This window comes from Jaculus jaculus, chromosome 6 (genome assembly GCF_020740685.1).
Source record: "Jaculus jaculus isolate mJacJac1 chromosome 6, mJacJac1.mat.Y.cur, whole genome shotgun sequence".
In the NCBI taxonomy this organism is placed as follows: Eukaryota; Metazoa; Chordata; class Mammalia; order Rodentia; family Dipodidae; genus Jaculus; species Jaculus jaculus.
The window spans coordinates 40,022,997-40,039,261 of NC_059107.1; the positions used below are offsets into that span (position 1 = coordinate 40,022,997).

The window sequence follows — 16,265 nt, forward strand, 5'->3', positions numbered from 1 at the left end:
ACATTTCCCAACAGCCCGCGCGCGCCCTCCAGGCGGAAGAAACTACATTTCCCAGAAATCCTGCAGAGCGGAGGCGCATCAGTGACGTACAAATGCCTGTCGCAATTTTGTGGTCGAAGGCGTTTGGCTTCAGACTACATTATCCAGAAGGTCTTGCGGTGCGCACGCTCAGACAACTTGGACTCTCCCTCCCGTCCCGTCCCCAGCCGCGGGGCGGTAACCGGAGAGTCCCGCCCGGTCCTGGATTCCACGCCGAGTCTGGGTAGCTGAGTGGAAGCCGCGGGAGGTTACTGCTCGTCCTTACTCTGGTCTACACTCTTCCTAGCCAAGCGGAGCGCGGCGGCGGCGGCTGCGAGCGGGGTCCACCATGGCCGCGAACGTGAGTGTTTTTTGGTCTGCCGGGTCACACCCAGACTCCCGTCACTCGGGGCTGCCTCTTTCTGGGGACGCGTAAGTCCTTTAGCGGTCCGACCCCGTGTGTGTGGCCGGCCCCGGTCTCCCAGTGTCCCGTCCTCTTTCTTTTTCGGGTTCTTTGCTCCACCCTGTCCGCAGGCCGCGCGTGTTTGTGGGGGCGAGGCCGGGGTCGTCGCTCCCCGCTCCCCGCCGTGGGCTCTCCTCGCGCGCGCCACTTCCATCCCCGGTGCCCGCGCGGGCCCCAGGGCTGCTCCTGAAACCTGCGGGAGCTGCCGGGATGGAGCTGTCCAGTAAAGGGGTAAACCGAGGTTGGGATGCTGCAGCCGGCCTAGCTTGGGCTGGAGCAGAGGACTTCGGGATATCAGTAGAGGGGGCATTTTGTTATCTCTGGACATGTCAAGTGTGGATTTGGTTACAAGGCTCTGTGACTGATGATGGTTACTTCCAGTTTGCTGGTCTCTTCCCATCGTAACCAGTCGTCTTCCTTGAGATTTTTTTCCAGTTAAGCCCAACATTGATTTAACAAACTGAGCAGCATTGCCTACTAAGGGTATTGGGTGTGGGAAAAGCTGATGACTCACCACCCACCGCCTCCTCTGGGAAAGCGCCTCACGAGCCAGCCTGGTAGCACTGCCAGCCCCAGGCACACCCTCCCTCAAGCTTTGGTGGAGTGTCCTCGTAGCCCTCCTCTGCTCTGGCCTGTTACACCCTCTTTTGAGGCCCATCCCTTGTCCCCACGCCTCCTCCAGTTACTTAGAGGCCATAGTTTGTGTCACTCATTGCCCTAGCGAGCTCCGTCTGGTACACTGTTAGGCCCTGGCCAGAGGAGGGGGACAAGGAATACTGCGACTAGACTGGGTCTGTCAGAGGAGAGGGCAGTCAGTACACCAGCACCCCTGCCTACACCCATTCATCACTGTTGTATTTTACAGTTCCCAGCAGGAGAAAACCCCTGTCCAGGGCTGTCTACCAGCCTGGCATTCTATGCACAGCATGGGATGGTGCTGAGGAGGGCAAATTTAGACTCTTCTATTTCTTAAGCTCTGTGTTCATTTTCTCATGAAATCGGTGACTATGAAGTTGAAGGAAGGCCACTTGGCACAGAGCCTAGTGCTCAGGAGGTACTTAATGTATGAAAAAATCCATTTTCATAGGCTAGCACAGATGGTCCTGGTAGGCAGAGACCATCTTGAGTATGTTGTCTAATCCCTCACACCAAGGAACATGTACACATTTGGATAAGTTACCACAGGCCTTTTGTTTGTCCATTGTTACATTATTTTTCTGGGAGAATTTGAACAAACATCTATTTACCCTTGATAGAACCTAACAACAGACAAAAGTAATATTCCATCCAAGTCCAGTTTGGTAAGGCAGTGAGTTTTTTCTTCCCCCCTCCCCTCCCTTCTTTCCAACCAGTCTGTCTTCTATTCTGATGCCATCGTTTTGTTTTCCTCCTATTATGCAGGCCACTGTTAGCTCATGAATACCTTGATGGTTATTTGAAGAAGAATGATTTGAATGTCAAAATTTTACATAGAAACTTCTTTTTCTTTTCTTTTCTTTTTTTTTTTTTTTTGGTTTTTCAACGTAGGGTGTCACTCTAGCCCAGGCTGACCTGAAATTTACTATCTTGTCTCAGGGTGGCCTCGAACTCACAGTGCTCTTCTACCTCTGCCTCCCAAGTGCTGGGATTAAAGGTGTATGCCACACATACCTAGTTTTATTATTATTTTTAAGACTAAATCAACAGTCCTCAAGTTAGAATTGCTATCTCTGATTTTTGTCAGCACACCCACAGCTTGGTGGCTAGCCCTGGTTATCAGATATGGAGAAATCCGACAACATTCCTATTAGCTAACTCCCACAAAGTGCCTACCAGGCCAGGGCACTGAGAGCCTCCAGCCCATCATTGGACTATACCTCCATTTGACCCATGAGGAAATGTGGGAGGCACTACAGAGAGTTTCAGTTGCATGCAAAGGGCCCACAGCTGGTGGGTGGCAGAGCCAGGGTTGAAGCCCAGTCCCTCTGTCCTGGGTGATGAGCAGTGAACATATCCCAGATTATACTGTTCATAGGATGAGCACAGCCTGCTCCTGGTGACCTACCATTTGAGACCTATAGGAAGCTGCCTGGGCATGCCTCGTAACTCCATCATCCTGCTGGTCCTCCACAGCTAGAGCAGGCAGGTTCATGCTCCCTAGAGCCTCTCCCTCTACACCATCGCTCACACAGTTCCCTTACTAAGGACACTCTTCTCCTGGCTCTGCCTCTGCACTCCACTCAGTGCCTCCTCCTCCAGGGAGGTTGCCTTCAGTTAGACACCCAGTACAACCTCCTAGTGCTGCTTATGGCTGTGATCTGACTTCCCTGAAGGCCATCTGTAGCTCTTCCAGCACCATGGGATGTAGCAGGAACCTCAGGAAGTCTAGCCACTTACTACTCAAATTTCATTAAAAGTACAGTCCTAAGAACTTTTTTGTAACATAGCATGTCAGTTTTGTTAAAAGTTAGACAGTTATCTTCCCTGTGATCCAGCCATTCTGCTCCAAGGTCTGGTTGCTCCTCAGTGTCTGCAGAGGACTTCCAAGAACCTCCTTGGATATGAAAGTTGTTTGCCAGAACCTATCAAGGTCAGCATGTAATATCTGAACATTCCTATTATATGTAAAAACTTAATAAAAACTATGTATAAATAAATAGCAAAGTTCAGTATTTTTAGTGGTTGTTTAGTTTTGCAGTGCTGGAGATTGAACCAGGGACTTTGTGCATCCCATGTAAGTGCTCTAATACTGAGCAACAACTCCAGTTTGCAAAATTCTATATATGTGTATATGTTTTTTTCAAGCAGGGTCTTATTCTATCCTGGGCTGACTTTGAACTCACTCTGTGTGTAGTCCTGACCGGCCTCAAACTTGTGGCAGTCCTCTTCCTACCTCAGCCTCTGGAGTTCTGGGATTCAAGGCATATGCCAACCCTTCCTTGCTTATAATATATTTTTAAAGCTAATTATTCTGATTTTTAATGTTTTTCCCCCTCAGTATTCCAGTACAAGTACCAGGAAAGAGCATGTCAAAATAACATCCGATGCCCAGCCAGGCTTTCTGGAGAGGCTGAGCGAGACCTCTGGTGGCGTGTTTGTGGGCCTCGTGACCTTCCTGCTCTCCTTCTACTTAATTTTCACCAATGAGGTAAAGAGTTTGCAGTCCCCCTGGGCAGAGTGAGGGTCTCCATAGTGTCTAAGTCTGTGTTTGATAATCCAGGGCTGTGATTTGACAGAAGAGAAAGAGGGATGCTGAGTTAATCAGAATTCTTTCTGCTGTGATCAAGCTCACAATGCAAGCAAGAAGGGGAAGCAAACTACTTTACAAACCTGAGAATTCTGCTTCAGGCATGGTGGGATCTAGTTGTGACCATGCTGGGTTATCAAGAATATATAGAGAAAAAAGGAACTTTTTGTCTGTCTGTTTTCTGAAGTAGAGTCTCACTCAGGCTGACCTGGAACTCACTCTAGTCCCAGGCTGCCTCGAACTCACAATGATCCTCCTACCTCTGCTTCCTGAGTGGTGGAACTGTCTTTTTAAAATCAGTTTAGCAGAAGTTCCAGAGATCTCTCAGTATTTTGGTTTGGGTCTCAGTCCTCTGAACCAACCCCTGTGACCAGGGAATACATTCTGATTGGCTCAGCCTGGATCACATGATTCGGCTTGTATAAGTCACATGGGCTGAGAGCCAGGGAGAACAGAAAATGGAGGGATGGGTACAGGGTACACAGCGACACCAGCTATTCCCAACATGGGGGCAATGCTGAGATTGATGGGGACTGATGGGAAGAGGTCTTCCTGGGAAAGCAGGAGGAGTCCTTTTCAATCCTGAGTCTACACTTGCTAGACCTAATGGTAAAGTGAGGTGGTCTGTGCTCCTTGCTTGCCCAGTGCCTCCCAGCAAGCACAGGTATCCAACAGAACCTGAGTTGTACCGCCCTCCTCCCTCTCCCAGGGCCGTGCATTAAAGACAGCCACCTCACTGGCAGAGGGGCTCTCACTGGTGGTATCACCCGACAGCATTCACACTGTGGCTCCGGAGAATGAAGGGAGGCTGGTGCATATCATCGGGGCCCTGCGGACGTCTAAGGTAGGCTTGGTGTGATTGCTGACAATGAGGCTTAGGGCCTGAGTCTTGGATGTGGATGTGACTTCACTGCTCTGTAGCTGTGTGGACTCATGACTTTTCAGTCCCCCAGTCTTCACCTATAAGATAGGGGTGATAATACTGATAGTCTAATGGCCAGTTTCAGTGTGAACTTTACAGGTTAAGTGCCATTTTAACTATGACTAGTGTGTAGCCACTCTGGTTTTGGGAGTTCTGTTGTATCTTGAACGTGCAAAGAACTGCTTGTACCCTGAGGGTTGTTCTCCTGAGTATGGTGTTGAGAACTCTGGACAGGTAGCTCTGCTCCCTTGTGTAATAGCTGTGCAATTTTCATTCTTATCCCTATTCCCTATTTTTATTTCTCTTCCAAGTCTGCTGAGCCAGGGATTCTGGACTGATAGGAGTCTCATTTGAGTTTTTTTTCTTTCTTTCTTTTGTTTTTTGAGGTAGGGTCTCACTTTAGCTCAGACTGGCCTGGAATTTACTATGTAGTCTCAGGGTTGCTTCAAACTCACGGTGATCCTCCTACCTGTGTCTCCCGAGTGTTGGGTTAAAGATGTGCACCACCACGCCCAGCCCTCACTTCATTGTTTTTTTTTTTAAATATTGATTTGTTTGCAAGCAGTGAGAGGGACAGAAAAAAAAGAGAGAAAGAGAAAGTGGGTACATTAGGGTCTCTTGTCACTGCAAATAAACTCCCTATGCATGGGCCACTTTGTGCATCTGGCTGTACGTGGGTACTGGGGAATCAAACCTGGGCAGTCAGGCTTTGCAGGCAAGCACTTTTAACCATTGAGCCTTCTCTCCAGCCCTCACTTCATTTTTTGTTTGTTTGTTTGTTTGTTTCTTTTGAAGCTCTTGTCTGACCCAAACTATGGGGTGAATCTTCCGGCTGTGAAACTGCGTCGACATGTGGAGATGTACCAGTGGGTAGAAACAGAGGAGTCCAGGTGAGGTGCCAGGCAGTGAGGGTGGCATATGGAGATGTACCAGTGGTTAGAAACAGAAGAGTTCTGCTGAGGTGCCAGGCAATGAGATGTCACCTTGGGGTAAAGGACATACGTCTATGAGGAGAGAGTGTGGTGGTTTTCATGTTAATGCCATTTGACAAAATCAAAAGTATAGGGTCTGCCTATTAGAAGAATGTTATATTATCTCATGAGTAGACAGTAACCTTTTTATTTGGAGGTGGCAAAAATCCAGGGCAGAGTGGCCCAAGGCAGAAGTAAGGTTGCTCAGCTCCTTTACCTGGGATGCTCTGGCACTGCTCAGCCTGAGGCGTGACTAGATGGAGCTCTCAAATGGTGTCACTTGGCTCTGAGTGGCTCTCACACTGACAGTCCCTGCTCAGCTTTCCCCTGAATTGGCCCTTTCTCTGCCACAGTGAGCAGGTGGCATTCTTTTTTTTTTTTTTTTTTTTTTTTGGTTTTTTGATTTTTTTGAGGTAGGTTCTCACTATCCCAGGCTGACCTGGAATTCACTGTGGAGTCTCAGGGGGTCCTTGAACTCATGGCAATCCTCCTACCTCTGCCTCCTGAGTGCTGGGATTAAAGGCGTGCGCCACCACGCCCGGCTTGCCTTCTTATATCCTATTGGAAGCCCCAGAGTAGGCTTTTGGTGGTTGAGGTGTGGTACTGTAGCCAGGGCTGGGTCAGCCCCACCTTAGTCACATGTGAGTGAGAGAGAGTGCCTGGGAGACATGGGGGAGAGCTTTAGGGGTCCTCCTCTGGATGATTCCCCATCTCCCTGGGCTCTACTAGATGGTGCAAGTAGATACCTGAACCCATAGGCTGGGCTGGGTGCCTTTGGGTGAGTCAGGTGGAGGTAGGTATTCACTTGGCTGAAAAAGCACGTCCCATTAGGCAGCCTTCAAGGAATGCCACCTGCTATGTGGTAGGTGGGGAGCTCCTGTCCCTGAGCTGCTACTCCAAGACTTCTGTCCTTTGGAGGGAGTGGACGCTGAATCTACTTTCATCCCAAGATGTTTGGAGACCAGAAGCCCTTAGGAGACTGGATTGACTCCTTCCTGCCTGTGTTTTCTCTGCAGGGAGTACACAGAAGATGGGCAGGTGAAGAAGGAGACGAAATACTCCTACAGTGAGTACTCGGCCCCACGCCTGGCAACAGTGGGGCTGTGGGAAGAATACAACACCCAGTGTAGTTCCTAGATGCCAGTCCTCAGATCCCCTGCATGCCCAACCACGCAGAGAGGCCTCACGAGCTGGCCCCCACCCTCCTGGCCCAGGAGTCATGGGTTCTGTTAAGAGGACTGTGAGGCACTCTTACCTGAGTTGTTCTCTCTCCACACAGATCCTGAGTGGAGGTCGGAAATCATCAATAGCAAAAACTTTGACCGAGAGATTGGCCATAAAAACCCCAGGTGAGCTGGGCTCAGGCCTAAGTCCAGCCTTTCTACTTCTGTAGGTCTCCAGCCTATTTCTTCATCTGGAATTGAGTTCTTTTGTTCCATGAGTGGTGAAAATGTGGGAGATAGTTTTAAGGCTAAGCCATGTGCTGGCCATCAAGAACACAGAATGAGGCCTGACAGAAGGGCTCTAGGAAGAGTGGCGTTTGACTTGGCCTTTCTTAGGATCCTCAGATGCATGAGATGGGGCCATGGTGGTATCACTTGGGTGTGGCTGGAGCATGGGCTGGATATAGCAATTATCCAGGATGGGCCAGAAAGATGGTCAGGTGCTTGGAGGCACCCCAGGCTTGAAATGGGCAAGGAGGGCTATGTGGTCCAGAGAGGTCTTATCTGATAGCTGGTGGGGTAGGACAGGCTGTCAGGTGTCTGAGAAAGAAGGTATGAAGCTCTAGGTGACAGGACAGAGGAGGAGTACTCAGCTCACAGGAGGGAAACAGGAGTTCTCTGTGGGTGGTAAAGACAAGATGTCTGCTGCACCTGGGCTAGTTTGTACTTCCAGGTATCCCTTGAGTGGGGACCTACTAGTGCCCCATCACTAACAGCTTCCCCTCTTTTCCACAGTGCCATGGCAGTAGAGTCTTTCACAGCTACAGCCCCCTTTGTCCAGATTGGCAGGTTTTTTCTCTCTGCAGGTAAGTCTCAGTGCTATCCAGAGACCCTATCCTCTGGGCCCCTCCCAGAAACAGAGCCCCAGAACCCAGCCTTGTCTTAGGCATCCCTTGGCCAGGATTTTAGACAAGGCTGTCTCTTGGTTCCTCCCTCTAACTCGTGAGTGATTCCCCTTGTGAGCCTGACCTGGCATGCAGCTCTTTGGCAGGAAGAAGGAGCCTATCACTATCCCTGCAGTATCTTGAGAAATCGTCAAGGGATGAGGTGGCACCATTGGCCACAGCAACCCTGGGGCTCCATCCCTGGGCTGAGGAGGGTGATGGAGAAGATATTTGGGGGGTCCAGATAGCCAAGGTAAGGGGGGAGAGGCCGTGCCCTCACTGGCCACCTGTCAGCTCTACCACTTGTGGCAGCCAAGTGCTACCCACAGCAGGGTCTTAGTCCAAGATGTCAGCCCAGCTTAGGTGTGGATCACATGGTCAAAGACCAAGTCACCTCAGAGCTGAGGCCAGTCCGGCTTGGCAGGAGGTGGCACAGGGAAGTTTTCCTGAAGAAGTCAGAGACTGAGATGGGTTGACCAGCACAGAGAAGCCCTTTCTGCAAGAGATGGAATCGGGCGCGGTGTGGTAGGGCATGCTTTAAGCCCAGCACTTGGGAGGCTGAGGTAGGATTTCTGGGTGTTTGAGACCAGCCTGAGCTATAGAGTGAGTTCCAGGCCAGCCAAGGCAACACCCTGCCTCAAAAAAAAAGTTCAGGGCCAATCTGGCTACATAGGAAGACCTTGTTTCAACACAAAAAAGAAAATCATATTACAAGTGGGAGAGCCAAGTGGGGTGAAGGGCTGAGGGTGTGGGCTTAGTGGTGGCGTGTGGATAGGCTGTCTGAGGGTGCCATGGGGGAGGTACCAAGTTGCAGGGTTTGTAGATCAGGGATCTCCATGGATTCCATGGTTTCTGAGTACTCTGCTTCTTTCAGGCCTCATTGACAAAATTGACAATTTCAAGCCACTGAGCCTGGCCAAGCTAGAGGACCCTCATGTGGACATCATTCGCCGTGGAGACTTTTTCTACCACAGTGAAAACCCCAAGTACCCAGAGGTACATAGAGTTGGGGGCTTCTTACAAAACAGAGGCCACGGCCTTGGAGTGGCCATGAGGACAATACACAGGGAATGTACTGAGTGAAACTTAGTGGACAGGGCAGCTTGCACAAGGTGGGGAGGTGGGAAGAGTCAGTTACTGGTGGGTTGATGGCATCCTGTAATGCCCCACTTCTCTTCCATTCTCAGGTTGGCGACCTGCGTGTCTGCTTTTCCTACGCGGGACTGAGCAGTGATGACCCTGACTTGGGCCCAGCTCATGTGGTAACTTGGCTTTCCCTGGGCTAAGCTCAGGTCAGGGTTTCACAACTTCCTGGGGGAATGTCTGGGGTGCTTTGCACCTCCCTCTGGACATGCATACACATGCATATGCACTCATACAAGCAGCAGGCATGCTTTTGAGTGCTTTCAGGTACCTGTGTGCCCTGCAGCTGTCCCTTGGTCCCAGGCTGGAACTACATCCCCAGAGAGTTATTCTAGTCTCCTGCAGCTCCTTTCTCCCAGTCACAACTTTTGGTCTGTATTCTTCTCATGCTCCATATGCAGTCAGGAACTCGATGCCGGGGCCTGACCTAGAAGGGTGAAAGAGAAGACATTTGGGGTCCAGGTAGCCAAGGTGAGAGAGGAGAGGTAGACAGGGCAGCAGTCTGGCTGCCTTATGTGTTCTGCTCCACAGCCAGTCCCTGTTGTCACCACAGTCCTGCCCACAAGAAGCTCTCAGTCTGGGAAACCAGCCCAGCTTAGCCCCTGTTCTGCCCCAACATGAGCTTCTGCCTAAGTCCTTCTGGGATCATTGAGTGAAGCAGCTCAGCTGCACCCAGTCGAAGCATGGAGAGACTGCTCAGGGTCTGCTCATTTCCTTCCTGGCTGGAATGGACTCTGCAGGGTAGGCTGTGGGGCTCACCTTCTGCCCCTCTGATTGCCTCACTCACCTTAACACTGTCCTCTCTAATCAGGTCACTGTGATTGCCCGGCAGCGGGGTGACCAGCTAGTCCCATACTCTACCAAGTCTGGGGAGACCTTGTTGCTCTTGCATCATGGGGACTTCTCAGCAGAGGTGAGTTGCTGCTGTCTTGGCTGTAAAATAGGACGGGTACATTCATCCCTCCTTCCTCCCAGTGCTGTTGAAGAAGGTGTCACCACTAGAAGTTATAGCCAGTGCAATGTGGCAAGAAAAAAAGATAGGACAGCAGCCTCCTCTGGGAGGGCAGTGCTGGCCCCTGAGGACTGTGCAGAGCAGAGCTTTCAGGCTCTTGGCCTTACAGGGAGAACAGTGAGGTGGACCAGGAAGTAAGGATGGCTGTGCAGTGCCACAAAGCAGAAGCCACTGCTTTAGCCTGATGGATTTCTAATAGAAATTAGTTTCTGTGCTCAGGGCCTCTGTGACCAGATAGTTTTGCAGAGGTACATCCTGGAGCAATAAAGATTAGGGCAGGAAAGGGTTTGCCTTGTCAGTGGGCCCCAGAAATGCAGGGGCAGTATGGACAGTAAGATTGCCACAAAGCAGAGGTTACTCTGAGGTGCCTTTTCTCCTCTAGGGCATTGGGACGATGGAGTGTTGGGGCCAGGTGAGCGAGAGCAAGCATCCCATATACAGATGTTCCCATAGTCTTATGGGAATGCTTTTCCAAGCTACATATAGGGAAGGTCATGTCTCACCTAGTGCTAAGGAGGATGACACTGATAACTCAGCCCTGTGTCTCATGAGCTAGCCTCTGCCTAGGCAAGAAGTCCTTACCAACAGAAAAAGTGTTGATGGTAAATCTACTTCTATATATGCCATAAGCCAGACTGCTTGGGTTTCCATCCAGAAGGGTCACAAAGGGTCAGGAATGTGGCCATCATGAAGAAATCACTATGGCCCTTTCGTTTCTATTTTTGGGCTCTCAGCTGCCCTCTGTCCATCCAGTTGTTGCCTCTCTCTACACCCCTGCCTCATAGCCACAGTTGTGGTACTGTCTGGGCCCCACCTGGTCCTTGTCCTGGCCAAGACAGGGTGTGGTCGAGCTGTTGCACAAAAGTCTGCTTACCAGCCTCAGGGTGGAGCTGCTACCTCCCAGCCTGGTGGGCCATGAGTCATCCTAGGGGACATTCTAAAATCAGGAGGCCCTCTTCTCTCTGCTGGGACTCTTGTTCAGCTCCCAGCTTCTAACCTTCCAAGGTAGAGTGCCAGGTCTCAGAGCTGTCTCACACAGAGCTATAGGTGGAACACATGGTTACTGAGGCCCAGTAGAGAAGCTCTGCCAGTGCAGATTGGCATGTGTCACTGAGGAGAAAGCTGGGCCTGAAGTTAGGATGCCTGGACTCCAGCACCAGGGAACCCAGACCAGGACACCATACAAAGTCAGGGTGCCAAGACTCCAGTGCCAGGGCAGGAAAGTTCCAACACCCAGATTAGGACATAGCACATGGGCCCCTGCCCAGTCCTGGCTGTGCCAGTTTCTTACCCTGTCTGAGCCTGGGTCGGGCTTTCAGGTCTGGCAAGCAAGCAAGTGCCTTTTACCACTGAGCCATCTCTCTACCCTTTTTCTTTCCTTTCTTTCTTTCTTTTTTTTTTTTTTTTTCAAGGTAGGGTCTCACTCTAGCCCAGGCTGACCAGGAATTCACTATGTAGCTCCTCCTACCTCTGCCTCCCGAGTGCTGGGATTAAAGGCGTGTACCACCATGCCTGGCCACCCTTTCTCTTAAAAGTATTTTTTTAAACTTTTCTATTGACATCTTAAAAGTATTTTATTTAGCTAGGCATGGTTGTATATACCTTTAATCACAGCACTAAGGAGGCAGAAGTAGGAGGATCGCCATGAGTTCAAGACTACATGGTAAATTCCAGGTCAGCCTGGGCTGGAGTGAGACCCTACCTCAAAAATTTTGCGTGTGTCTCTCAAATAAATGAATAAAATATTTTAAAAGAGAGGATGGGCATTCCAGGGCCTCTAGCCATTGCAAACATCTCCAGATGCATGCACTGTCATGTGCATCTGGCTTACATGGGCACTGGGGAATCAAACCTGGGTCCTTAGGCTTCATAGGCAAGAACCTTAACTGCTAAGCCATCTTCCTAGCCCTTTAATATTGTTTTTTTTCTGCCATTGTTTTGTTTTTCAAGGTAGGGTCTCACTCTAGCCCAGGCTGACCTGGAATTCACTATGTAGTCTCAGGCTGGTCTCAAACTCACAGTGATCCTCCTTCCTCTGCCTCCCAAGTGCTAGATTAAAGGCATGAGCCACCATCCTTTTTTCTACTGTTTTTTTTGAGGTAGGGTCTCATTGGCTTGGAGTCACCAATTAGGCTAGACTGTTGGCTAGGGAACCCAGAGATCCTTCTGTCTCTGCCTCTCCAGGGCTAGGATTATAGACACACCCAATATTTTTACATGGGTGCTTGGGATTAGATTCAGGTCTTCTTGCTTACAAGATAAGCACTTTACTGACCAACCCTTTGTGATACAGATTTTGACAGGAGTGGGTACTGTTTAAATCATGTCCGGAAAGGCTCTCAGAAGAAATGGGACTTGAAACAAGGCTGGAAAAGTGCAAAGCTTGCTGGGTATGGCTGTGGGCAATTAGCATGTGCAGAGGCCTGATGTGACAGATTACTTGACCTGGTCTCAGCACAGACAGCCAGTGGGTCCCAGTAGCAGGCTTAGAGGGTGGCAAGGCCTCAGCAGGTTGCTGGGGGGGGGGGGTTGGGTGAAGCAGGGAGTCAAATGAGGGGAGGCTAGTACAAGGGCCCAGGTGAGTGATGGCATCCAAGTTCTGATTCTTAGCACTAATCCGCACCCTCGCCATTGTCCAGTGGGAAGTAGGATGGCCATTCCAGGTGAGACCGTGAGCTAAGCTACTTCTTAACACAAGGATCTCTAACATCATACTCTGTTGTGCCAGGCAGGTAGGAAGATGCAGATGAGAAGTCTGGCATTTCCCTGTGGTTTGTTCAGAAATAGCCAACAGCCTTCTGCAGTGTCTGCCCTGCTGGCTGAACAGGCTGGTAACTCCGAGTCCTGACACCCACCCAACTTTGTCCTACAGGAGGTGTTCCGTAGAGAACAGAAGAGCAACTCCTTGAAGACATGGGGCCTACGGGCGGCTGGCTGGATGGCCATGTTCATGGGCCTCAACCTTATGACTCGGATCCTCTATACCCTGGGTAGGTGTGGGGGAGGTCCCACTGTCATCTGTAAACCTTTGCAGGCTCCCTGGGCAAAGACTAGGCCTCTCTGTGTCCCACTAGGGAGCTTTAGGATAAAAGTCAGAGCAAGGCCAAGCATGGAAGATAGTGTTCACACCTGTTAAGGAATGGAGGTGCTCATCTAGTTCTGTGATCTGGAGGTCTGGCCAGCTCTGGCTGTTGGCTTACTCGCTTGCTCATCATTTGCTCCAGTTGAATCGCCATGGGGAGGAGGCTGGCCAGTCTATGGAATGACTAGACACTGGGCCGTTATGTTTCCCATTCAAGCTTCCCTTCCTCTGGGGTTTGTCAGGGAACTTTCTACTCAAGTCTTTGCACTATTGTATGGCCCTCTGTAGCCTTCTTAGAGTAGCAGCAGAAACCCATTCCCTTACACATTTACAAATTGGGGGGAAATGTGGCTGCAGTCAGAGCCAGGGATGTGAGAGCATCTTCATTTACAGATGGGAAATCTAAAGCTATGGCCTGAGATTTTCCCTGGACATCCAAGTTGTGCTGACAAAAATCAACCATATCACGGGTACATTATGGAGTGATCAGAATATTTGCTGTGTGATTGTAGACAGACCATGTTTTCTCTGAGCCTCAGTACCTCACCATTTGCCTCAGTCTGTGGTCCTGATTCTTCTGCTGGTGGAACAGGGCCACTTGGGACAGATGTGGAGTGTAGAGCCCACAGGACCTGCTGCAGGATGCACATGCACCTCCCTATCCATCAGTAACCATGCCCTGACGGAGCAAGTACTGGGCCAGCCAGTGAACAGGATAGACAAGGCCCTGTGCTCTACAGGCCTAGGGCAGCACTCAGGCTCTGGCCTGGCAGTCTAGAGCTTAAGTCCTGACTCTGGGAATGCAGGATACAGGGCATTTACCATATGATGGAGTGTGTCTTTTCAGTGGCCTCAGCATGGACTGTGAAATCTCAAAACACTCTCATACATCTGCTTTCCTGGGACTGGGAAGAGCAGGGACTAAGGGTGTGCCTGGCTAGTAGGCTTAAGGAGGTCTAGCTTCAGCATGAGGCTGTTTACCTTCCACATTGACCTCTTCCTCCTGCGCATGACAAGGGCTTGCCTTTCTCTGTGGGCAGAGAGGAGCATGGTGGCCTTGGTACCTCATGGTCTTTCTTTTCCCCACAGTGGACTGGTTTCCTGTCTTCCGGGATCTGGTCAACATTGGCTTGAAGGCTTTTGCCTTCTGCATGGCTACCTCACTGACCCTGCTGACCGTGGCTGCTGGCTGGCTCTTCTACCGACCATTGTGGGCCGCCCTCATAGGCTGTCTGGCCCTGGTACCCATCATCATTGCACGGACCCGAGTGCCTGCTAAAAAGCTAGAGTGAAGGAGACCTGAACACCTGCCCAACCCGTGTGGACCTCAGCGTCCAGGTCACTCTGGCTGCTGTCCAGCTTCATGGCACAAGACTGCATACCCAACTCTTAGAGGGGCCAGCGGTGATAGCATGCACGTCAAGTTTGGTGGTGTGTCTCACATCTTCCTCAGCCTTTTTCTTACCAGAATGCAGCTTTGGTGGGCAGCAGCAACAGCTCGAGGACAGCGACCCAGCAAGTGCTGCCCTGCTTATTTCCTCCCCTCTCTTGGCTGAGTGGGTGTGGTAGGCAGGCACTTCTGAGACAATGCAGGGACCCTCTGCAGACTTGATAATGAGCTCAGCCATGCTTCCCACTTCTCATCACTGTAACCAGGCAGCAGGACAGCCACACCCACCAGCCACATCTGTGACCCTAAAAGGCAGCCTTCATCCAGTACTGCTAGCTTCACTGGATTAGAGACTACATGGCCAGGTGAAGCAGGCAGACCTGAAGCCAAATTTGCGCTTAGAACTTGATTCGGTACCTAACAGAACACCAAAAATGTGGTGATGGAGAAATGGCATTTGCTGGGCTTTATGTTCACTGTATAGTTTGGCTGAACATTACTTAGCATGTGTGAGCCCTCCAAGGCCTTAATTCTTTTGTTCCATGTTCTCATGAACTCTTTCCTAAGGACTGAGGATTTAAAATTCAGGCTTGGAGCCGGGCGTGGTGGCACATGCCTTTAATCTCAGCACTTGGGAGGCATAGGTAGTAGGATCGCTGTGAGTTTGAGGCCACCCTGAGACTACATAGTGAATTCCAGGTCAGTCTGAGCATAAGACCCTACCTCTACAAACCTTAAAAAAATAAAAAAATCAGGCTTGGGCTGGGTGTGGTGGCATATGCCTTTAATCCCAGTACTTGGAAGGCAGAGGTAGGAGGATCACTGTGAGTTCAAGGCCACCCTGAGCCTACATAGTGAATCCCAGGTCAGCTTGGGCTACAGCAAGACCCTACCTTGAAAAACAAAACAAAACAAACAAACAAAAAAAAGCAAGAAAAAAGAAAAATCAGGCTCGGGAGGTGTTTCAGTGGGTAAAGTGCTTGCTGTCCTGCCATGAAAGCCTGAGACACGAGTTCAGATCCCCAGAATCCACATAAAATGCTAGGTGTAGTAGCATGGGCCTGTAAATCCAGCACTGAGTTGGGACAGGAGGATTCCTAGAACTGGTTAGCTTGTCTGAAAAATGAAAACAAGATCCTCCTAAGTAGTTAACATTTGACTTTTTTTTAAAAGTATATATATGATTTTATTTATTAGTAAACAGAGAAGTACAGACAGGAGAGTTTGGGTGAACCCAGGACTCAAGCCACTACAAATGGATTCATGTGCCACTTTGTGCATTTGACTTATGTGGGTACTGGGAAAACAAACCCAGGTTACTATACTCTGGATGCAAGTGCCCTAACCGCTGACCATCTCTCCAATGCCCTCCCCCACTTTTTTTGGCTTTCAAGGTAAGGTCTCGTTCTAGCCCAGGCTGACCTGGAATTCACCATGTAGTTTCAAGCTAGCCTCACACTAACAGCAATCCTCCTACCTTGGCCTCCTGAATGGTGGGATTAAAGGCATGTACCACTGTGCCCACTGAAAACATGTCATAACATATTGAGATTCAGAGCACAGAAAGATGTTAAATCTGTGGCTTACTGATTTTAGTTACCTCTGTCATCAGAAACCACCTGTTTGCCTAAAGATGGTTTTGAGGTTTTAGCTTTTCAAGGAAAAGACTTCACATACATAAACAGGGCTCCTTCGTGGTGATTTCTGGTCAACCAAAACCAAGAATCAGTGGACTAAGGCTTATTAAAGACTCCAATGTGTGTCCTAGCCTTTTTCTTCATTTTTGGTTGTTGGCACCTTAGCCTCAAGTTGCTGCCACAAAGTGGTCACTTTTGTGTTTGATAGTCACCTCTTTGCTTGTCCTGAATAAAGTTCACCCACACTTAATTTACATAATTTCTAAGTTCACTAGCTACTCTTACCCCTTCTAA

At 49.9% G+C, this 16,265-nt stretch overlaps 1 protein-coding gene across 1 annotated transcript; it reads left to right on the forward strand.

Moving 5' to 3' along the window:
* The first annotated feature begins 159 nt into the window (after positions 1 to 159).
* Positions 160 to 15,050, forward strand: Tmem43 (transmembrane protein 43). Its single transcript, XM_004671692.2, has 12 exons — positions 160 to 379; positions 3,459 to 3,608; positions 4,417 to 4,551; positions 5,425 to 5,519; positions 6,617 to 6,666; positions 6,880 to 6,949; positions 7,559 to 7,629; positions 8,582 to 8,703; positions 8,895 to 8,969; positions 9,662 to 9,763; positions 12,735 to 12,852; positions 14,034 to 15,050. Exons 1-12 carry the CDS (start codon positions 368 to 370, stop codon positions 14,234 to 14,236), a joined length of 1,203 nt encoding a protein of 400 aa, XP_004671749.1. The 5' UTR covers positions 160 to 367; the 3' UTR covers positions 14,237 to 15,050.
* Positions 15,051 to 16,265: the final 1,215 nt, after the last annotated feature.

Bases quoted from the DNA above. Each gene is read 5' to 3' on its own strand.
- Tmem43 (XM_004671692.2), top strand. The intron at 6,950-7,558 runs GTGAGCTGGGCT...TCTTTTCCACAG, and splicing joins ATTGGCCATAAAAACCCCAG to TGCCATGGCAGTAGAGTCTT. The intron at 8,704-8,894 runs GTACATAGAGTT...TTCCATTCTCAG, and splicing joins AAAACCCCAAGTACCCAGAG to GTTGGCGACCTGCGTGTCTG.